General features: G+C 36.6%; 1 protein-coding gene across 1 annotated transcript in view; it reads right to left on the reverse strand.

Moving 5' to 3' along the window:
* LOC104158717 (neuroligin-4, X-linked-like) overlaps positions 1-17,631 on the reverse strand; it is a gene marked incomplete at its 3' end in the record, with an annotated part of 47,860 nt that extends 30,229 nt beyond the window's left edge. Inside the window, exon 1 of the mRNA XM_009696439.1 lies at positions 17,160-17,631. Within this exon, the coding sequence (XP_009694741.1) occupies positions 17,160-17,631 (472 nt within the window). The remainder of the gene's footprint in view (positions 1-17,159) is intronic.
* Positions 17,632-24,254: the final 6,623 nt, after the last annotated feature.

Genomic DNA, 24,254 nt, shown 5'->3' on the forward strand with positions numbered 1-24,254 from the left:
CAGCCCTTGTGTGCCACAAAGTACAGCACTACTATTTTCAAATGCTCCAATCAGAAATACTGGAAAAGAAACTAATGAATTGAGGAAAAAGAAGTCCACAAGATAGCAAAGATGTAACAAAAAGCTTTTTAAAACTCCAGGAACTACTGATGTTTCTATAATAAAGTTCATACGATATATCAATGAAGGAAAACAATCAAGCAAAAGAAATGGCTAGGAGTACATCCTGGGTAATATCAAAACTGGAGAGGAATAAGAATGTAAAATTCAAGAGACAGAATATGCAAGATGCTTAAGACTGCAGAACATAAGAAGTTTTTAATTACCCAGGCAAAAAATGCTCATTAATAACTGCAAAATTAATAAATTCAAATGCCAACAGAAATAGATTCCCATGAACTACTCAGATTTCATGAATCAAAGTAATTTTGATCTCCTCTGAGATGGCAGCAACATTTAAGGCTGGGCCGGCACTTGAAGCAGAGGGTAGATGCTCTCTATTAACCCCTTCCTTCCCCACAATGGAAAGAGGCAAAAAGGGAGAGACTTATGGGTTGGAAAGTTTAAACAACTTTAATAAAACAATAACAATGAAAAAGAGTATAAATAATATTAATACTAATACTACTAATAATAGAAATAGAAATATACAAATCATCCCAATGATGGCCATGCAGCGGCTTGCAGTGCTCACGCGGCAGGGCAGGCACGCCAATGTCGCGGACAGGACTCAGTGGCAGATGGGAACCAGATTCAAGAATGTATGGATTGGGGTTGGAGGCAGGAGAGCAAGCAGGGTCCCAAAAAGATGCCAGCCTTGAAGGCAAGAGGGCATAACTATCCCACTTCCACCCCAGCAACAACTGCAGACATCAAGTGCCATCAACTTTAAAAGCAGACACTGCCTGAAAATCAGAGAATCATAGAATCATTATGGTTGGAAGAGACCTCAAAGATCATCATGTCCAACCATACACCCAATGCCACCATGCCCACTAAATCCACTAAACCATGTCTCAGAGCGCCACATCTAAACATTTTTCAAACACCTCCAGGGATGGTGAGCCCACCCCCTCCCTGGGGAGCCCGTTCCAATGCCTAACGACTCTTACAGTGAAGAGGTTCTTCCTAATGTCCAACCTGAACCTCCCCTGGTGCAACTTGAGGCCATTTCCTCTTGTCCTATTGCTAGTTAATTTTAGTTATTTTAGTAGTTTCCACCTCTATTCTATAGAGTAATAGGGAGCAAACATGTTCATACTTGCCTGTGGCAATGTAGAAGTAACTGCAACCAAAAGGACCTCAACTAAACCATGAAACCTGAGACTCTCAGAATAGGAGGAACGGAGGTACCTGTTGCTCTTCTCTGGACTCGCTCCAGCACCTCAATGTCCTTCTTGTAATGAGGGGTCTAAAACTGAATACAATATTCGAGGTGCAGCCTCATCAGCGCCGAGTACAAAGGGACGATCTCTTCTCTAGTCCTATTGGCCACGCTATTTCTGATACAGAAATGTAGTCAGCTTCAGAAAAGTGCAGTTACTTAGAAGAAACTTAACTAGAAGAAAACCTAGTGAAAAGAGAAATGGTCCTGTTTAGCCCTTAAAAGGGATCAGGTTGCACCTTCAACTAAATATTTCATTTCAGATCACTAAAGACTGGATTAGGTAAAAAGAAATTTGGCAAAAGTAACAGATTTTATTTATATGTATATATATGTGTGTGTGTATATATGTATACAAACACACATACATGTATATATACACACTTGGGATATATTAGACACTAAGACTGTCTATGCAAAAGCCCATTTTCACTGCTCTTGAAATGAATACCTTTAACCTGATACAATAAAATGCCTGGACCTCATTTCCACATACTGCAGGACAATTAAACTTTTAAAGTATGACACAAATTCTTTACAAATCAATGTTGTCCTATCATATAGCTTGCTCCAAAACTAGTCTCTGTGTACATAAAACCCTGAGAAGAAATCTCAACATAATCATAGTACAGATCAGGACTTTTCTAGAAAACACAAATATACTTATGACTAAAAAAAGGACTGTGTTTTCATCACTAAAAGACGAAAAAAGAACTACCAAATATGCCTATTCAGACCTGTGAATGAAAGTCCAAAAAAGGAGAAAATAAAAAGCTAAGGGCTGATGTAGAAAAGTACCTTATTTGCAGAGAAAACAGAAGATAGATATACTAAAGGGAGCATAGATAAGAAATAGTGAATATGCTGTGCTATTTTGGAAAAAAAAAAAGCCAGGAAAGTCATACTGAAATGTCTGTATCCCATCACAACTTTTTTTAACCATTTATCCTTTTGTGCCTGTACTGTTATTTCTGGAAAAAAATGTAGGTTTTCTTTAACAGCTTAGATTTACTTTGCCATGGCGTAGTCTCACCAGAAAGGACAAACAATGCTCTCTGTGTACTCTGGTCTGGTGGGAATTCAGGCCAGGTTTCCCAGTGACTAAAAATTCCTGACTTTTTTAGCAGTCGTTGTTGCTTCCTCCTTCAGCAACCTTGTCTAGCAAGTCAGTCCTGCTCAGTGAGGTCCAAATTGGACAAATGTATTGTCATGGCTATTTGCTAACTGTTAGCAGTTTCCCACTTTGCTAGAGCTTTGGATTGCTCCCCAAAGGTACTCAAAGGTACTCGGCTTTCTCCATCATTAAGGACAAGTACTTAACTCAGCTGCTATTAGCTTTTCCTTTAACTGGTGTTCAGAAAACAGATTGGGCAAGATTCAACCTACTGTCTGCTGAACTCAAGAAAACAAATACAGTGCTTATGTATCTAACAGAGCATACAACTCCCCTCTAAAATCCTAATGGCTGCACTCCACAGTTTTCCTTTTGAGCGGAATTGAGAGGTCTACCAGCTTCCTTAAACTAGTTTCCTCCAAGCTGCAGCACTGACAGCTCTCTTCAGAGAATAAAGGAACACTTTATTTTTCTTTATTAATTTCTTTGGCCAGCAACTTTACACTATGAAGTGTAACTTTTTGTAGAGTTTGTCCTTAGCTCTCTTGTCTGAGAGCTTATCTATGTTGCCCTATTGCACAGCAGGGAGTATTGAATTGTAATGCACATTATCAGCGTATTCAGCTAATTTTGCAGGAAGTATCAATCAAATATGAAAGCAATTTTCAAAGCAATTACCAGGCACATAGGGTAGTGCTTTTTCATTGTTCATGAAAAATTCACAAGAGTGTATGTACTTTCTGGGCTACAGGCAAGCCAACATACTTTTAGAAAACAATACTTAAGGTTCTTAAAACTACTTCTTCATAAACTTCAGGAACTATCATAGGTTATATAGGAGTGGTATGAAGACTGCAGGAGTATGGAACTCTTTGTGTTGCTAAAAAAAGTTCCAATAAATGCTGGTCTCAAAATTTCCACAAAGAACATAGCAAATCACAGGTCCAATCTTTCTGTGATTTCCAAATGACCAAATTCATATTATTGATAAGAAAACAGAAAACTTTGTTAATTCACTTGATCAGTATGTTGTATGGGGGTGGGAGGAATCACCCTTGTTTTATACTGATGAGCATACAAGGATGCTAGCTCTTGCTGGTTTTATTCTGTTTCAGCTGAAGTTCACATTACCTTTGGATACAACTAGGATAAAATTACCAATTGCATATTCATATGTCATCTTGATCACGAGAGCTGAAGTGTTTAAACTTTCAGGGTGTGAATCATTACCATTACAACACATTAGATAAACTGTGGCTGTTCATAGCATGTGTACCTTAAACTCACAATAAACACAGGATAAAATGCATTAGTTTCAGCATCCTTCATTAATGCTTTTTACATCTAGGTTAAAAGTCAGGACATTTATAAGAGACTAAGAATGTACACATAGTCAACTCATCTAGCTATCTCTTATATTGCAATAGCCCAATTGTGTCTGAACTCTTTTCAGTCATTCTTAGCTGTGGGGAAGACAGAGCAATGCTCCTGCCAGTAGAGAGGGAACACCTCCACCATGGAACCATTTAGACTTCGAAATCAAATCAATGTTACAGACAAGGTTACAGCTGACTGATCAGAGAAAGCAAGCTAGGGAACACACAACCAAATGCTCTATTAAGGAAATGGGAATCAGGGAAAGGTGTGATATTTTCTAACAATAACCACCTCTTGGTTATGTAAAAAACATTTTCTAGTTCCACACAAAGTAAGTGTGCTGCATGCAAAAAGAACACAGTGCCTTTGAAGAACTAAGCTCTGAAAACAAAAGTGGATAGCTGCTCCCTGCAAGCGTTGTTTAACAGTCACAAGAAAGTGAAAATAGTCAGCATGGGTTAGGGTCTTCAGTCTACACAGTCTTAGCTGATTGAAAAGGGCACTAAACAAGTTCCATGCATAAAGAATGCACCTGGTGGTCCCAAAGTGCCAGACCTAACATACAAGTACGTGTCCCATCAGGTCCAGTCTCAGGAGGGTGTTTATAGGTCATGCGAAGTATTCAGTCCAGAATGATCTACAAGGTTTATGCCAACTAGGTCATAGTCAGTTGGCAGCTCTGCTAGAGCAAACACCTTATATTGTACTCAGGAGTAATTTCTTTATTATTTGAGAGATAATGCAGAAAATTAAAAGACTCACAGAAACATTCCAAGCCATTACATTGCATCTGGAAACAGCTTATTTTCTTCCAAATCCATTTCTGACTTCATGCTTTTGGTAAGCTTTATGAGAGAAACCTATTAACTATGCATCACATACTAGTAACAGCTTTTTTTATTCCTCGGTAATCAGTAATTATCTGATCCCCTCTGAGCTTAAATACATTACACTGGCAGCTTATATACCTTACTCAATCACAAAGTTTTCCCCACCTTTCAGTATCTGAATGTCTTAGGGTCCTCTTCTGGAGTAAGTCCTACTTCCTGTACGTCTTTTATCGCTTGGAAAAATTCCATCTGCCATCTCATTTCTGACTCTACTTTGTGAAGACCGAGAGTAAAGAATTAAATGTAAACTTTGATAGCAAGACTTCACTCTTCTATCAGTAAATGAGTCAGATCATCTTTTAGATGCCCTAGTTTTAAACCTCTTTACTGATTTCTTTAAAATCATCATGGTACAATGGCTCCCAAATCTATTGCCCTTTGGACCTTCCAGAGTTTTGCTTAGAGGTTACAATACAATGCAATGATATGCAAAGTGATGCCAGTAAATGGGTCACACAAGGGAATAAGATAGACCCTAGAAAAAACTATGCACACAAATAAAAGTAAGAATACAGTCTTTTAGGTTGTAACTATATAAGAAGTAACTTGGGCCTTTTATCACCCAGAGGCATTTCTTTCTTATAGTTGTTTCTAACTCTAATCAGAGAAAATCAGTATGATCCACATTTTCTAAACGGACAATCAAGGCACAAAGGCAGTAGACAGTCCATCTTACACCTCTCTCTGTTAGAAATGCCCTCAGATCACCTCAGTTCCAGTGTACCTAGGCAATACAATTTTTTTGGTAGATAAAAAAAAAAAAAGGAACAAAATGCCAGGTAATTTGGCTTCACATCTCTGTATTAAACAAGAAATCTGTAATAAATCTGTACAAGAAATGGAGATATTGGAAGGTAGATTAGAAGGTGTTTGTGATTCCAACTAATGCTTACACAAAACAGCAAAAAAATAAAAAAGATTACTTGTGGTAAAATAACACATTCACTAAGTACCTCATGAATAAAAACACACTTTAAACTAGCTTCGCTTATAATGCAGAAATAACTATTTTATCATCTGGTTTTAGGAACTAATGGTGACTATCTTATCATCTCTGCAGAGGCAAAGCATGAAAAAGACCACAAGAGAAAAAAAATAATACAGACAAGGAAATCCAAAAGCTATTTATTTGGCCTTTGAAAAAAGACAGTTAATAATCCCAACACTAAGCCATCCTGATTTACTGTATTAGATATGCAAAACAAGCACAGTAAAATAGCGTACATTTAGAAGTTTGACACAATGTTAAGAAATAACACGTCTGGAAGCAGCACTCACAAATGGCATAAACTATTAATTTCATAATATTTTTAAAACCTGATACATTCTGGTACCTTCTAAACTTATAATTACTTACTAACTTCTTCATTTATTTAAGAATGATAGAAAATTGTCTTAAGTATTACAGGCCACATTTTCAAAGATGCTAAAAGCTGAAAATTACTGGTTGAACAAGCAAGATAGGTGTTACACAATGGAGTTCTTTCACTGCTTCCTAAAATGCTCAGGAATTTTTACAGGCCACTGTATGCACTTAGAGAACTGACATTTTCAATACCTGAACATGATCCTCCCCTTGAGGTTTTCAATATCCCAAATACTTGCTGGGCATATTTATACAATGGGGCATGGGGCAAGCATTTCATGATGACAATCAAAATGCAAGTAAGAGCTGTTCAGCTAAAAATGAAAAATTAAAACAACAACAACAACCAACAATAAAATTAAAGAAAACCCTAATGTACCATGTAGGGTACATTAAGATCCTCATATACTACCCTACAGCCCAAATGCAGCTTGCCAGGCATAGCTGAGTGGCCCACTAAAGGAGGAGTCCAGTACAGAAGGACCAAGCCATGAAAGAGAATTAGACTTTCTCTCTTCACCTGATCCCTTCACACCCACTGCAGAGCTAATTTTCTGGTCCACCTATTTGTCTGCTGTCTCACTTCCAAAAATTATTTAAAAGCAGTAACTGATTTTCCCTCGCTTTTTGCTGCTTCTTGTGTGTAACTTTTGTAAAAAAAAAAAAGATAACAAAGAATATCTGGATAACATCTTCTGTGGAAATGGAAATCAAGGCTACATCTATTTTATAGTATTCACTTGTAAAGTGAGCAAAGGTATTCACTTACAACACGAACAAAGAGATGGTGAAAAAAGTCAGTACCAACAAATGGTTGCAAGGAATAGCGAAACTCAATAAAGAGAAAAGAAATACAGTTTGAATGTCCCTCAGCAGTTTATTGTGAAAATGGCTACAGTTAAGAATAAAAGTTTACCTATTCAATCCATCTACTGTGTTTTAGTTCTGGGAATAAGACTAAAGGCATTATCGATAATCCCTTGATAACGAAAATAAAGAATAGACCATCCAGCATGATTTTTAGAAACTTTTCCCATTTTTTAAGTTCATGTTACTGCATTTATTTGTATGCAGTTCTTTCTTCGATCTGTTTTCATTAAAATATCCCCACTGAAAGATTTTCTTACTAAGCTGCTCTATCCTGTACAATGCTTGTGTCATTTTCTTTGACTTAAATACACTTTGAGGTAATTGTTAGTGACAAAGCATAGCAGTTATTCCATATGGATGGTTTTACACATCATCACAGTAAATATCTGATTTGATCCAACTCCCAAGGACACACTCTAGACATCAATTGCAACTCAGCCTATTGCACCTATTCCCTGAAGGCAGCACAGGATCTATTGTTTAGGTAGAGGGAGTCCTGATGATAAAAGCATCTCAAATAAGCAAGACTATAAACATGCGAGTCCTTTTGAATTAGATACATTATTCTTCCCCTCTATTTTGCTGTGGTGAAGCGACATCTGGAGTACTGGGTCCAGTTCAGGGCTCCCCAGTTCAAGAAAGACAGGGAACTACTGGGGAGAGTCCAGCAGAGAGCAACGAAGATGATGAGGGGACTGGAGCATCTCCCTGACGATGAAAGGCTGAGGGAACTGGGTCTGTTCAGCCTGGGGAAGAGGGGATCTCATCAATGCTTGTAAATACCTTAAGAGCAGGGGTCAAGAGGATGGGGCCAGACTCTTTCCAGTAGTGCCCAGCGACAGGTTAAGGGGCAACAGGCACAAACTGAAACACAGGAAATTCCACCTGAATATGAGGAAGAACTTCTGTACTTTGAGGTTGACAGAGCACTGGCACAGGCTGTCCAGAGAGGCTGTGCAGTCTCCTTCTCAGGAGATATTCAAAACCTGCCCGGATGTGTTCCTGTGCAACTTGGTGTAGGTGACCCTGCTTTGGCAGGGGGGTTGGACTCGATGATCTCCAGAAGTCCATTCCAACCCTGACCATTCTATGATTATGCCTGGAAGGAAGGTATTTTGGAGGGGAAGCCCTCCAAATTTTGTGTAATTTGGCACTTTGGATGACTTAATACAGCTTAGTTATACTGTTAATTCCATGTGATGGTAGCAAAAACTTTAAACACTCTGTGCTGTCAGTGAGGATGAAACTTCAGCATGCTTAACATTTTTGTCTCAGTGAAATAAGAGGATGCAAAACGCATTTGGCATTTTGCATGATTCAGCTGTATAGCTGTAATACAGAAGATGGAGAGTCAATGGCATTCACAGAAAAAAAATCTGCCTCTGTCTAAGTTGAGGTTATAAATCAGAAGGACAAAATTATTCCGTTTTACATAGGAATGTTTCTATTAACTCACCATAACCGAACAGATCAAATTCTCTATTTTGGAATCAATTCTGTCATTGAATGCCTTGTAAGAATTTCAAAGCAACTATTATTACTTGCTATTCAGTTACAAACTGGTGCATTCTCAGTATGCTTCTCATCTAAACCTTTATTATTTTATAATAATAAATTAGTTTCAAGTAAGTTCATCGGTGTGAGTGCATCTTTTGCTTGGATAGGTTTTATTCCACATATAAATTCCTCAGTCCGCTAAGTCCGCAAGAATCAACACTGGCAACATTCTTGATTTTCAGCTTGGGAAAGGTGGATGGGATCCCTTCCTATCTGTTTAAAGGGCATAAACCGGCACCTGTTTGCATGTTTTACTACCGTGTTCACCACCATCATCGGCAGCGCTCTCAATGAAGTCGAGAGAAAAAATGAGTTTGTTGGTAACTTGTGCTCCCTCTGCCGGCTGAATAAAGCTTGAAGAGCAAGCAAGGTATCACCACTGGGGCAGGATTACAAATGCAGAATGATTATTTGAAATTTCCTAACCACATTAAAAATAACACATAAAGGATGATTTGATTCTAATTTATTTGTAAGAGGATGAAATGTATATATTTGGATTGGGTTTTCATTTGCCCTGCTGCATATTTAATAAATCAGACAATGTATCCATGATTTCCAGCTATGATGGCTTGTAAACATTACCAGTGATTAATCGGAGAGTCATTTGAGTCAGCACAAAGTAATTTCTCTCCATTAGATTAAATATGTCACACCCTGCCAATTAAAAATCCATTTAACACCAACCCAGTAATAATAAGCGTTTTGGAACGAGGCACCAGAAATTCTATTTGTGACTAAAATTCTATATATATAGTGTAGGAATTCAGCTTAGCATTGCAAGTAAATTTATTCTTCACTATAAGTTCGCCTACAGCAAGAACTGTAAAAGACAAATTTTCCCTTTATTATAACATTTCTGTAATGGATTTTTTAACATATCAGCACCAGATAGCTGTAAGCATTAGTTCATTTTCTCAGTTTTATAATAATTATTTCTTATTGTTTGTCTCTTTGGGTACCAGGAGCAACATCCAGATTACAAAAGCCCTAAACTCTAAGAATAGAAGTTAATCCATATTCCCTCATATGATGATAATATCACAAACAGAAATGAATTACGTTATCTTTAACATTCTTTTTCTCCTTTTTTCTATTTGGATAACAACTAATACATTCAACTAATACTATCACAAAATGTGAGCATATGTAATTGATTATATGCCATTCTGAGAATTTTATCCAGAATCATAAGCAAGAAGCACTGATGTAAAGACTTGAATGCTGGAGATATTCTTTTCCTTAAAAAAAGGATGAGAAACTAAAGTACTGTGCAAAAAACTATTATGTTCCGGAGAAATTTTTGTCTTCATTTCAGTTGTCAACAACTTTTTCAAGAATTGCGAGGGTCAAATGATGAGCATTTGCTTTATTTCAAATTTGTGTTAATTTATTTCATAAATACCTAAACATTTCTAAAACAGAATTGCAAATTTGCCTGGTCCGCACATTACCTATGACTATCGCATTGATGTAGGGACAATTCCTTTAAGTATTTCCACAGATGAGGACTGATTTATAAGTCTTGTAAGTTAGTTGAGCTATTCAGCAAGTGTCAGCTTTGTCTGAAGCTGCAATTAATGTGCCAAGTAAGAAAATGGAATCAAATTTGAACAAAAAGATACAAATAACTTTCAAAATTTTATGAGCTATGCAAAAATTGCCTGAAGGAAGATCAATGAGATCACAAAGCCTTAATAGGGAATCAAAGCTAATACAAATGGTGCACTGCCCCAGGACGGAGGCACTGCCTCAATGTTAGTAGATGTCATGTTGATTCGTGTTTTGTCAGAAAGAAAGAAGACACACAGTGAAAAGCAGCAGCATACAAAGACATGCTTTGCAGGAGTGCAGGGGAAAACCACATTTAAAAAAAAAAAAAAAAACCAAACCAACAAACCAAACCAAACACACCAAGAAAACCAAAAAACACCTGAAGAGACAAGTTGGAGTCAATGGGCAGAATGAAGTAAAATTGCCTATCTGATCTGTTTCATGACCCACATGACTAAACCCTCTTTCTTTTGCGGCACTGAGCCAAATGGCACAGCCTCTGTAGCTCCAAAGGCACTGTTCTTTGACTAAAAGGATGATAACATTAAGTTGTCTTTGCGGAAGAAACATTAATTCATTGTGCTTTAAAGAACATTCCCCCCATTCTATCAGGTTTTTCAATATGAGGCAATGATGAGACTCGAGGAAACTGTGCCAAAAATCCTTTTCAGATTAGATAATGTCATACTGGATGCTGAGTCCTCTCACTGGGCTTCACTGCGTATCAATTCCTGGAAAGGCCATTTGGGTGCAATACTGTAAAGTGCCCGTGGAATGGGCAACTCTGGGAGGGAAGGACAGCATTTTGAAATCAGCAACTAAATCTGAATTTAGATCTAAGGCTTTAAGAACTTTATTTCATCTAGATTAGAGTCCTGTTCTTTGGTGTCAGAAGGTATTTGTGACTGTTAAAAGCAGAATGTAAAATAAGGGCCTGGATTACCCACAGCTTTATCCTGGCAGGCAGAGGATAGTCAGACATATGCCGCCTTCTTTCTCACAGATGCTGCAATATTTCTGGATTAGGAGGAGGGGATATATTGGACCCTAACAGTACAAGAATTGGCTTGAGGCACTCTGACAGAACGGGGAGTTTATCTTTCACAACAGAGAGTGATTTTCTCTCTGGTGCTAAAAAGTTTATGTTTATGTTCAACTGGGATTATATACAATAATTCCAATGTTATCATTTCATACTGTAATTGTTACCTACCATTAATTCCTCTCACTTTGGAAAGAGATACAAGCATTTTACAAAAGGATATGTCTTATAGTGTATAATTTTTGTACAGTATAAGCTGAAATGCATTTAAATAACAAGAGAATTTTAATAATGAATTTGTATTTTTCCAAAGAAGACAAAGAATTGACTGAAAGGGTGGAAGTTAAAAATAAAAGTCATTGACAAAAGCTGTGACAATCTTGAAACTGAGAGTAAGCTCTTGTTATATTCTGTTTTGTCTCAGGAAAAAACTATTTGTAAGATGAAACTGTTCAAACTTTATCATCTATTAAAAAAACACTCCTAAATATGTTTTAAAATAGATTTAAAATATTTTTTAAAACAACTAAATTTAATTAATTTGCTTTTAAAAATACTTCAGAAAAGAGAAGTAGAACTCCATGTTCCTATACCAATTACACAAATTATATCTCACTTTAAAAAACACATAATAAAGATTTTGAGGAAGAATCAAACTATGAACATGTAAACAAGAGATACTGGCTTCTTAATTTCTTGAAGCTATATAGATAAATCCTGGATTTGATTTAAGTAGTACTTAAATTTACAAAAGTAGTGAAGAAATAATAGAACAACTGCAATTTTGAGATTACCTGATAAATGTTAGATATGCATATACTGAAACTTGAAACTGCATACAGTTTAGGAGAATCTACTGTATATAAATTCTGGCTTATCTGAAAAATAAAAGTTACTATTACTATAATCACTTACTAATAATTCAACAAAATTCTATTATTTATTGTACAATAGGTACAATATTGTACCTATCTTGTACACTATGTTACTATTTTTATGTATGGATCCTTATTTCTCATGTTAATAAAGAAGCCATTGAATAGCTTACTTTTTTTTAATTCCATGCCATCAAATAATAGTAAAGATGGGACTCATCTTTCTACTATCTTACACACACACACCAAAAAAGGGAAAAAATAATTTTTTTACCAATTAAGTTTTATCAGTATAATTTGGATAAAAAGACTTTTTCCAAGTTAAAGAGACACTGCAATTCAACAGCAATGACAAGAAGGCGGCTGCAAACACTCAGTTATATACTAAGCAGATATTTGACTAATATGAAAAAGTGGCACAGTATGCAAGCTATAGAAATCACCTAAGGCATATCTTCTTTATCAATCAGCCTTGTTCAAGTTTTTAATTATTTTATTTCTTAGTCAAATAGACACAGAGTCTAAAGATGCAGGTACATCACTGCCCAGAGAAGGAACAATGTTGATCTCTTTGCTCTTGCTCAAGACTTTTTTCTTCCTGGTAGCCCACAGCTAAATACACCACTAATCCTGGACAATATTCTGTTTCCCTAATCTAATGAAAAAATTATGACCTACCCATTGAGCCTTAATAAGTACCATGGCCTACCACCTTTTGTTATCACTTCAGCTGTATTTATTGTGATGTAAATGAGACAAGAGCTCACAGAGCATTTTTAGTGAGTAAACCTCTGAAGATGCTAAATACTTCATTAGTTAATCTCTAACAGATATATATAGTCGTTGAGTGGCTACCCACTTGTGTAAAATGTACCCTCTATCCATATACCAAAAATAAGTAAAGTATATACACTTACTATTGATCATGCAATGACAACAAAAAGTCATCTTTTTTATTTTATTTTCTGTTTTGATCTGAACAGAGCAGGTTTTAAACAAACAAACAAAAGATTTGTTCATGTTGGGTTTTGGGGTTTTTTAATCTTGCCTTGCTATTAATACAGTTTTGAAGTTTATCACAGAAGAAACTCAAATTAAGGGCCTTTTCTGTTTGTTTTTTGTTATATTTTTTCCTCAGTTATGATAGGAGTTAGCAATCTCCTTCAGCATCCACAGATTCAAATGATAAAGGCCAGGGATTAAGCACAGCCGATTAACAGTCTGTGTCCTCTTCAATCTAGCATTTCCACCGTAGATAAACCCATATTCAGACTGAAGTTATAATAAACAGACTGTCCTCAATATCATTTCCCTAGATGACCTCCTTCAAAACTGACATTCAAGTATTCTTGTGGAAAATTTCAGGTTATAGTAACTGGAAAAGCAGACAAGACAATATATACCTACACAAATGATTCCAAAGATCAAGCCAAATGTTTAGAAAGCAATTTGGGTAAAATGATAATTTTACTACGAGTATTTTGCTTGCTTCAGTTCTGAGTAATTCCTTATGATTATAGGTTTGACATATGAAATAAAAGCAATTTCTAAATTTTATCTTTATCGCTTCTACCATGTATCCTTAAAATAACTGCATTATTATTTATACTTATTAAGACCAAAAAAAATATATCTTCATCAATATAGTGGTTGAAATTCTTTCCCTTCCGTAGGTAAAGGAAAACAAACATTGAAATCTTCCATCTACCCTAGATTCTCTGAAATGTAAGTGTTACTCTCAGAAAACTGTCAGTACAAATCATTTGTCCAGTGAATAACAGCAAAAGAATAAAAATCCACATGGACAGAATTGCAGAAATATTCTGTTAGGTATGTGTTTTGATTTCTATCATAAATAATATTTTCACCTAAAATGAAAAAAAAAAGCCCCTAAAAACAAAGATATTTTTTGCTTTGTAAGAACATTTTAACATGGAAAATTCAGACAGGATTCTGCTACTATTTGACATTTGAAATCCAGAATCTTATGGGTGAAAAGAAAGGCTATGATTAACACATGAACTGTGTAACAGGGCATTTTAATTTCTTTACCTACATGTTCCATCTATTTTAAGGAACTATAGAATTTTATGTCATTTAATTTCAGTGTACTTCTTCAGAGAGAAGCAGCAGCAGCATTTTAAACTATCTTATTATAAATAGCTAATCTTATCTACCCAGTTAAAGGGACTGTATTTTACTCTTATTTCCATTAGTTTATACTGGCAGGATTCCAGTGAAGCCGTTCTGATACCAGATGAATTCATTTGTGCATTTATTCTTCAATTCTTTATTCAAAGTACATGATCAAAATTTGGTTCCCTTTGACCAAACCATGCAAGTGAAAGAAACAGGTCATGCCATGTAGTGAAAAAAACAAAACAAAACAGAACAAAACAAATAAGCTCACCAAACCTGAGCTGCATTTTGATTAGTTATTCACTAGAATTGTTTTGAAGTAAGCACTGCATGTGACCATAGTTAATTCACTAGAGTTATTCATCAATTCTTTTCACCAAAGTTTAAAAAAAAAAAAAAGATAGCATAAAATGATTGAGATTAAGTTGCATAGTCAGAACAATAATTAGGTTTGGATGATTCCATCCACCTTTTCTTCCAGACACAAAACAGTTTCAAAGCTCTTTTAAATAAATCTGTACTTGAGAAAGAATTGAAAATGTGAATTTAACTCAAAGTCACTCACTTTGAGATCTTGCTTCAAAAACTAATTTCATGGTCTGTCTCCATAACAACATAGCTTATTTTTGCCAACTAAGACTCATATAATGAAGCATAATGTGTTTAATCAGATTGTATGGACTACAATTTAAGGCTATTTATGTTTAGTACGATTTGGAGACACACTAACTTATGAGATGTGATTTGTAGGTCAGTTCTCCTTAATCATCTTTATGAGCAGAAGGTTACATAGTTTCATCATAAAAAAAGCCACAATGACTTATATTTAACTAGTGATAAGATACACAGTATACAATTAAAACACCATGTACTCCATTTATTCATTTTGAAATTTCTTATTCCCCACTGGAATCTGTTAAAAATGCTTGTCATATTGTACAGGAACAATCTTGCCTTCAGCTCATCACTGACACCAAAATTTGTCTCTCATTATTCAGCTATGTATTCTTTTATGCATGGGTTTAGATTTTGAAGAGGATATATAAAAGAAAATAGATTACAATTACATACTATTTAGTGTAAAAAAAAATAAATCTAAAACCAGGAGGAAGAGTAAGTCACACTTTTTGTGGAATTAAGTGGACAAAAATGTCTACAACAGGTAAAATTTAATTTATTAGTCCTTTCTATTTTTAATCTAACAGTAAATGTTATTAGCTATTACATGCAAGATGAGGAATTTTGTAGGCTGTTACGCATTCAGCACACAGTTTGCTATTATTATCCATTTGATACCAAATATTCTTTTGCTAGATATTTATAAACATTTTTCCTTGTCTAATTTCCTGTCTTCCTCAATTAATGGATGAAACTTCTTATTACTAGATTGGAGAAATATATTAATTTATTAACACTGAGCTTTAATATGAGACTGAGTTAGCAGAGCTGATATTCCTTCAGTGACAACAACAAAAAAATCTTAACCTGAGGTGCTTTCTTAGGGCAAGGTTACCCTAGTGACTAATTAAAAGCCACAGGATAAAATCCAGAACATAAACAAATTTAAGAAAGAATTATCGGTTACTATCCAAGGAGTGAGATGCAGTGCAATGAGACTGGAAGAGGGAAAGGACTGAGTGGAAAGATCTGCTCCTTCGTCTACACACATGCACACATATACACACATGCGCACAGAGCCCCCATGCACACAGCTTTTCTTCCAGAGCACTTTTCATTTAAGCAGCTTGGTAGTATTTATGTTTGCAGAGCTCCCAGTATTCCCAAACCTTACCCCTTTATTTTTAGCTTTCATGTTCTTGCTTCAGCTGATGAGAATAGGAAAAGAAGGTGGTATGTTTATTGCTGGCAAACCACTTGGTAATTCTGAGTAAAGAAGCCAATCAAGGCAGAAGGATTATAATAATCAAAGTGCAAAATTTGCATATTTAGAGTATGGTTACTGAGAAATAACAATGCCTTGGTTATGCAAATCAAACCCTCAGCTGAAGTGAAGGGATTTGCATATCTGAGAGAAATCTGTCACGTTATGCATTGGTAACTCCATTCTAAGTGGCTGAAAGAACTGGCTTTTAGCAGAATATTAAATATAATTGCCAGTTGAATTTTTCATTTCCTTATGATATGGAATAAACTTAATTCATTTGGGGCCTGATGAAAACAGGTCTTCTTCTCTGTAGGAAGCAATACCATTCAGAACAACAAAAGATACATTCAGCATGCCATAAAGTTAGAATTTTTAAGATTGAGATAATGAAAATGTTCAAAGAGTTGTGTGTTACCAGTTGTGTTCATCCTTTTTGTCTATAGAAGGTGGTTTAAAGTAGCCCTCTTGAGAAAGGATTGCATAAAACAGATGAAAGTTTAAGGCCACCTGCTCAGCTCTGCATAATAAAATCATGTTTACTTCATTTTAAATGTAGTGAATGAAGAAGAAGTTGGACTGAAAAGTTTCATTGTGAAAAATCCTGGAAAAAACCTGCAGACTTAACTACTATAACAATTTCTTATTTATTAAAATCAAGCTCAGTTAACTGTAGGCTCAGAGGTATTATAACAAAACTAAAGAAAAAAAGATTAGGGAAATTCTCTTTTAAAAATGAATATGTGCTAGTATTTGTACCATTTATCCATGGGAAAATAAATATGCTACTTCTGGTCAATGTTTATTTCCCCTTTCCTCTTTTGTGAATGATGCTCAGCTGTAGTTCAGATGTAAACTTAAGGTTGGCTTACACACCCTGGCCACTGCCTGCAAATGAAATTGCAGTTTAGTGTTACACTGAAACATGAGAGAGAATTCATGCAAGCATGTTCAGTCTACAAAGTATTATTTACAATGTGTGTTCAGAGGCATGATCCATTTCCACAGATAAAAGATGGAGGAAACTGAGCAAGATGCTTTAAAGGCCTGGCTACTACTCTTGTGTAGAACTGGTGAGTGCACTGCAGTGTGATCCTTAGAGTACTTACCATCCTCTGTGGGCACATAGATATTCAAATACAGACAGTCTTCATTTTGATCTTGAACATATGTCACCACAGTATCCAGATTGGCTGTAAACCAGACTGGCAGCATGTCATTGAGCAGTGACCTCTCATCCAGGTACTGCGGGCAGACAGCAGCAAACTGCGTGGCGTTGCGGACACCCGTCCAAGACGACGGTGGCTCCGGGGGCTGAAATCGCCTTTCTCCAGTTGGAGGAGAGGCATAAGGAACACCCAGGTACTGCTCCACTGGACCAAGGATCTCATTAGGCAAAGGTGTTCTTAAACCACGTATTTTGCCATAATTCGTGGTAACAACTGGGTATTGTGCTTGGCCATCGATGAGAGTAAATCTTATAGCCAGTGCAGTTATCCACAGGAGGAAGTTAGAATTCAACATGACACACACCGGGGTGAAGATCAAAGGCAGCCATAGGAGTCCCATTGGTTTCGACATTATTTAAATCAACATCAGCAGGGCTCTTTTTTCCACAGCCAGGAGAAAATGAATCAGTCAAGGAAAATGAAAACTAATAAAATAAAAAAGTAGTCAAAAGGCAATGAAGTGAGGGGAAATGTAACCTCGTTCAGGCAGTGAAAAACAAAAAGCTGATATGTGGTAGGTGCCTCAACTGACTGGCCGTAGACAAATCCCAGTGTCAGAAGAAACAAGGGAATGTTTGCCCCTAAGGCCCATCCCAGACTTCAGTGTTGGCTTAATCCTGGCAACGCACAGCACTTCCCAGCAAGCAGCGTGGGGAGAGATCTGTAGTTATTCCACTTCCCCAGTGAAACAGCTCCTTCCAGCGAAGTCCAGCCCACTCAGTCAGCCTGTGGCCAAGAAAAAACAAGCAATTCAAATCAACAGACACATTCATATTGGTATAAATCTAAAAAAAAAAAAACCACCAACCAACCAACCAACAAAAAAAAAAAAAAACCACAAAAAAAACCCAAACAATTAAATTCACACATTACTTCCACATCAAGGTATAAAAAAGAAGTTTTATGAACTTTTGGCACTGCGGTTAGCTATGAGTTCCAAAGATATGTAAGGCAAGACAGATGAAAATTGAAGCCACAAGCTTGTCAGGTTATACCGCAACCCAATCATTTCTGCTTCTGTGTGTGCTTCCAAACCACACCACAGCCCAAACATTGCTGCTCTTAGGAAGGGTATCACATTTAAGTGCTAGCTCCAGGGTATTTTCTGCCCTAAATAAACAGCATCTCCTTTTTAAGCATATTTGCATTCCCACAGGAAACAATCATTAAACGTTTTGCTGCATTGGATAATCTCTCTTTGTTATGATGTGACTTCCATATAGTATTTTTCACAGGTATGCCTACTCTTCTGTATGACAACCTAATTTACCTCCATTTAATTCAGAAATTCCAATTAATGTAATAGCATTACATTAGTTCAAGTCAAATGTGAGAACAGCTATTCAAAATTAGATACAAAGTAAGTGACTGGTTTTCATATCTTTGGTTTATGTCTGACAAAAAAGGAACAACAGAAACTGAAAAGAAAAAATAAAAGTATGATACAGTCTCTCAAAAGTCAGATTTTGACCTACATAGTGTTACAACTATGTAATGTTACCTTCTTGCATGCTCCTACTTTTGATTTTTAGACAGAAGGCAATTCATACAATAATTCTGTTATTTAATGAAATACAAGTTGCTCATACATATACGCTAGCCATTATAAGTAGTATAAATAAACAGCCTTGTTAATACTTACATTCTTCTCCCTGCCCAAAGAAATGAAGGAGTTCCTTTTTACTCATTATTCAACTCAAAACCACAGACAACAATTCTATAGCTAAAAAAATCTTTGTTATAGGAAACTGATACTGATACTTTACATTTGATAGGATGAATGCACATCTATATATAAAACATTTATAAGTGGACTACCAGGTCCTGTAGGTTACTCAGGACTGTCTCATGAAGATATAAAATCAGTTTTCAAGAGCAGAAAAAAACAAGGTAAGTAGCTACTGACAGTGATTTCAAATTACCAAAAAAACCCACAAAAACCAAAACAACCCAAAATAACCACAGGAGACATCTATGCTGATCCTTTTAGGCAAGGAAAGGCATTTGAAAGAAACATACTTCATTCTCTCAAAACTCCTGGAATACTTCAATGACTTCATTTTAGCACTTTTACTGGAGAATTTCAAAACACCTGAACACCAGAAGCCAGAAAAATATCAGATACATATTATTTATGGTGAACCAAAATTTCTATTGACATTTTCACTGGCAGAGAATAGGCTCAGATGCTGCCTCCAAATGACTTGCAATTGAAGCCTGAATTCCAAAGGATGAATCAGTAACACCCTAAGTGGCATGTCCCTGGGGGCACCACCAGGGCCACCAGTCCCTGCACGAAGCCCTGTGCCCAGACCCATGCCCAGCCTGGACCTTGCCCTGACTGGGTCCCCAGGTTGGCCTTGGACCTGATTCCTCGCCCTGCCTGGCCTGATGATTGTTGAGTGGTGGAAGTGTCCCGTCCCTGTCACCAGCCCAGTTTTGATGGGGTGTTTTAGGAGGATGCCCGGTCAGCAAGAGCATTGCCCTTCCAGTTTTGCAGTGCCTGCAGCTCCTGGCTCATCCTCCCCCATGGGGCAGCCCCACGCCAGCTGCTCCCTAGCACCGAGAGTGGTCAGTTGACTACCGGTCACTCAAAATTTCTTCTCAAGCACCACCTTCCCATCTGATTCCTGCTACAGTCTTTAACAACAGAAGTCAGCAGCAGGCAATTGATTTCGGGTAGTGTTTGTTCATGCTTTCTCCCATTCTGACTTTGGTACACTTTTCCGACCATGCAGCACAAAGTAGATTTTCCACTTATACCCAACTGAGGATTTAATCTGTGCTCAGGGAGGAGCAACAGATCCTACTCCCTTGATACCCACACTGCAGAAGTTTGTAATAACATTGTAAGAAAAAGAAATGTGGAATAAAGCACTGAGAAAATTGATAAGGTGGAAGACAGTGATCTAGATGATGAAAAATGGATAGAGAAAAAACTTGTCTGGACAAAGAGCAAATGAAAAAAAGGAGGAAACAAATGGGAGTGACAAATAAACAAGAGTGAACAAATGACCAGAATGGAGAGAACAAAAAATTACATCAAGGAAAGTGGAAATCCTCAGCTGATACATATACTAGAGAAAATATACAACTGTCAAAAATGTGACTTAACAAATAATATTTATCCATACTAATTACAGGGTGTCTTTGGATCAAATATCTGGTTATACATCATTATCTTGAATAGGGTGAAAGGACAGGAAAAGGGAAACATTCATTATTGACCTGGAACTGAATTTGCTATCTGATTCCTTATCTAGGAAATAAGACCAACAAAAGTCAAGTTATCCGCTCATACAGTGTGTTTTATTTCCCCCTGTACCTTAACAAGAGCATACAACAAAGTTTGCATTTCTGATTCATGCACACATAGACATTTAGATTTTCAGGATCTTGAACCCCTAAGGAAACAAACTGTTGGCTAACATACAGAGCATAGCGAGCTCTCTCAGCCCCGCTATCTGACCTATAACACACCTGCAGCCTTTGCCAACCAGTGCAAAGACATAAACAAACGGCAGATAGCGACAAGCACATTAACACAGGCAAGGTATATACCATAAAAGCAATTCTAAGTTGATAAGTCAGAATAAAACCACTATTTATTGTAACATGTTCTGGTTATTAAAAGTTGTTATTTTTTACCAGTTAAAAGGCAATAGAAGCAAATGAAGTTTTTAATAATTTCTTTTTAAACAGGTCTCTTCAAAAATTTATATAAGTAATAAATTATTGTCCTGGTTTCAGCTGGGATAGAATTAATTTTCTTCCTAGTAGCTGGTACAGAGTTGTGTTTTTTGGATTTAGTATGAGAGTATGTTGATAACACCCTGATGTTTTAGTTGTTCCTTATTGCTTACTCTAAGTCAAGGACTTTTCAGTTTCCCATGCTCTGCCAGCGAGGAGGGGCACAAGAAGCTGGGAGGGAGCACGGCCAGGAGAGCTGACCCAAACCACCAAAGGGATGTTCCATACCATAGAACGTCATGCCCAGTATAGAAACTGGGGGAGTTGGCTGGGAGGGGTCGATCGCTGCTCAGGGACAGGTTGGGCATCGGTCAGCGGGTAGTGAGCAACTGTGTTGTTCATCACTTGATTTTCTTCGGTTTAACTCCTCTCTCTCTCTTTATTATCTGCTTTATTATTATTATTATTATATTTCACTTTATTTCAATTATTAAACTGTTCTTGTCTGAACTTGCAGGTCTTACTTTTTTCTGATTCTCCTCCCCATCCCACGGGGGTGGGAGGAGGAGTGAGTGAGAGGCTGTGTGGTACTTAGTTGCGAGCTGGGGTTAAACCACGACAAGTATGTATGGCCATGGTATACAATAAGTCTTTAAACAAAAGCATTCCACTTTTCAGTTTATTGACTTACTACTAGAGAAATTACCATTTTCATAAGGTTAGTTTCACACCTAAAATACATACACATTCATACACAGAGAAAGATACACAGAATAATTTTCAGCAAGAATATCAAGAGATGAAGAAGGCATGGTAGCTATACATTCATGAACTAGCTGATTTTGCTATGTGCATCATTAAAAAGGCTGGAAGATGTAAAGAGAGTCACAGATTGCAATTAGAGATTACTCTTAAACAGAAAACTGTAAGTATTTTAGAATGTTTTGAGATACTATAATAAAACTAGTTTGATGTACATCTCTGTGTATCCGTTCAGCTATTTAATACACCTTTACATACTGAGTCTACAGAGAGAAATGTATTTGTCTTTATTATCACTTATAGCATTGTATTTTTTCCATGATTTTTTTTTTCACTGCTTCAAGTGTTAGAAAAATGTGTACAAACTTGCTTGCAAAAACTTGCTAGTTGGAAGCATCACCCACTCAAACAATCAAAAACAATCTATCCAAACCCAAATATTCAGTTTAAAATGGCAACTTCTGGCAACACAACACACAAAGAGAAGTCAAAGAAGATCTGAAATCACATACGTTCATACATGACTTCTTTATTGACAGAGGAGTATAATTTGAGGTTAATGAGACATTTATGGCCTTCGAAGGCAACGCAGATTGAAGTTAACACAGATGTGCATCTACTAGAAACACCACTTGTACTTAATTATAAATCTATGCCCCAAGTCATACTTAGAGATGCTTAAATAGTCTATGAATCAGGCCTTGAGGGCTAACTTGATGGTTTCCAGGATCTGCAGTTAGCATTTTTTCAACTTGAGCAGATGAGTATGTCAGTAGCTCTACACTAATTCTGTGTCTGCTTGGGAAACAGGAGACATGGCTTAAAAGTCCTCTTTGCTCCAGGGTAGAATAGCAAACTCTAAAGGGATTTCAAGTTTTTTTGACCTGCTTGTCCAGGTCATGGACAGTCACAAGAAAACCAAACACAACTGTAAATTATATGAGCACAGATGACTGAGGACTGCACAGATTTCCCAATGTTTCTTAGGGTTTATCTAAACCAACTAGCGTACTACAACGCACCTCAGCTTTCAGTCACTGAGCACCTTCAGCCTCTGTCCCTCCCTTCTGCTCAAATTTCCTGGAGCAAGGTTTTTGATGTGTACGTAGGTCTCATCTCAATATAGAATCAGGGATAAACACCCACATCCCCCTCTTTAGATGTATGCTTTCAAAGCATACAGTCGGCTTGATTAGTTGAACCCTAAGAGTCACTGGCTAGTCACCAGAACATAAATAACAAATAATGTAATCAATAAAACTTCAGATTCTCCTCATAGTGACATTTTGTACAGTAATTAATACATTTCACAGAATATGGGGATTTTAAAAATATTTCATTTACCAAGAACATGAATTGTGGTTTTTCTTCTTTCCCTTCTCTTCAGTCCCTGGAAAGATACCATTTTGAAAGTTATGAAGTAAAGTGGTTTTATGGTGGTTTGCTTTTGGTTGGGTTTTGTTTGTTTGTTTGTTTGTTTGTTTTGAGTGGGGGCTTGTGTGGGTGGTTGTTAGGGTTTTTTAAATAAAAGTAATTTAAAAATATTACCCTGTTTTAAACATACATGAAACTCTATAACAAATTAATGTAGTGGCAGGAGACTGTAAATAAGAACTACCCAAGGCATAGCAATTTGTGAATTTGTCTACAGTATTAACTTTAGCAATACATATAATTTAGAACTTCAGCAGAAAACTAATCACGCAGTTGTTCTCTGTAAAATCTCTTCCCAAAGGAGGTTTAAATGCACCTCTACCTCAAATTCAGCACTGCAACCTCTTAATCATCACTGTATTCAAAATGTTTGCTCAATAACAAAAGAACAGTTCTTCCAAGTATCAGTAAATGCATACTGGTTTTGTCTACCATCTTTCAAATGAATCCAGCTATAATTTCTCCAGGATTTTTTCCCTAGCTTCTAGAACTATTTTCTTGATACACTGAAATGAGCTAAGCTTCATTCTTCCTCATGCTACATTAAGTCATTCAAAAAAGCCAGACAAAGTCATAGTGAACAACACAAAGGACCATCAATCATGAACTAACGTGCAGTTTCTGGACTGGATTACTTAGAAGGCTGGTGGGAAGCTTATTAACTGAAATTGGCCTATCATAGATATTTTTAAATCTCAGAACTCTAACTACAGCAATGCCCACCTTCAAATTAACATGCAGCCGTCTTTTGAGAAAGTCTTTTTCCTAACAGAAGCTGTATGTTTATTTTGTTGGATTTTTGTAAGCATTTTCTCAGTAAGAACAGATTTCAACAATGTATTACTAAATTATTATTAGAAAAACAAACAACTGCCCAAACTCCTCCCCCAAAAAAAAAAACAAAATCAAAAAAACAAATCGAGACTTACAATAACCCTAACCTAGCATTATAAACTTCACTAAGGATGAGTATCTGAACTACATATCTACTTTAATAATGGATTAACCAAGCTATATGGATTCACTTGAGGATACTGAAGGAACTGGCGGGTGTGCTTTCCCAAGCACTCTTCCTCATCTTCCAGCCGT

Source organism: Cariama cristata, unplaced genomic scaffold (assembly GCF_000690535.1).
Source record: "Cariama cristata isolate BGI_N322 unplaced genomic scaffold, ASM69053v1 scaffold8463, whole genome shotgun sequence".
Taxonomy (NCBI): Eukaryota; Metazoa; Chordata; class Aves; order Cariamiformes; family Cariamidae; genus Cariama; species Cariama cristata.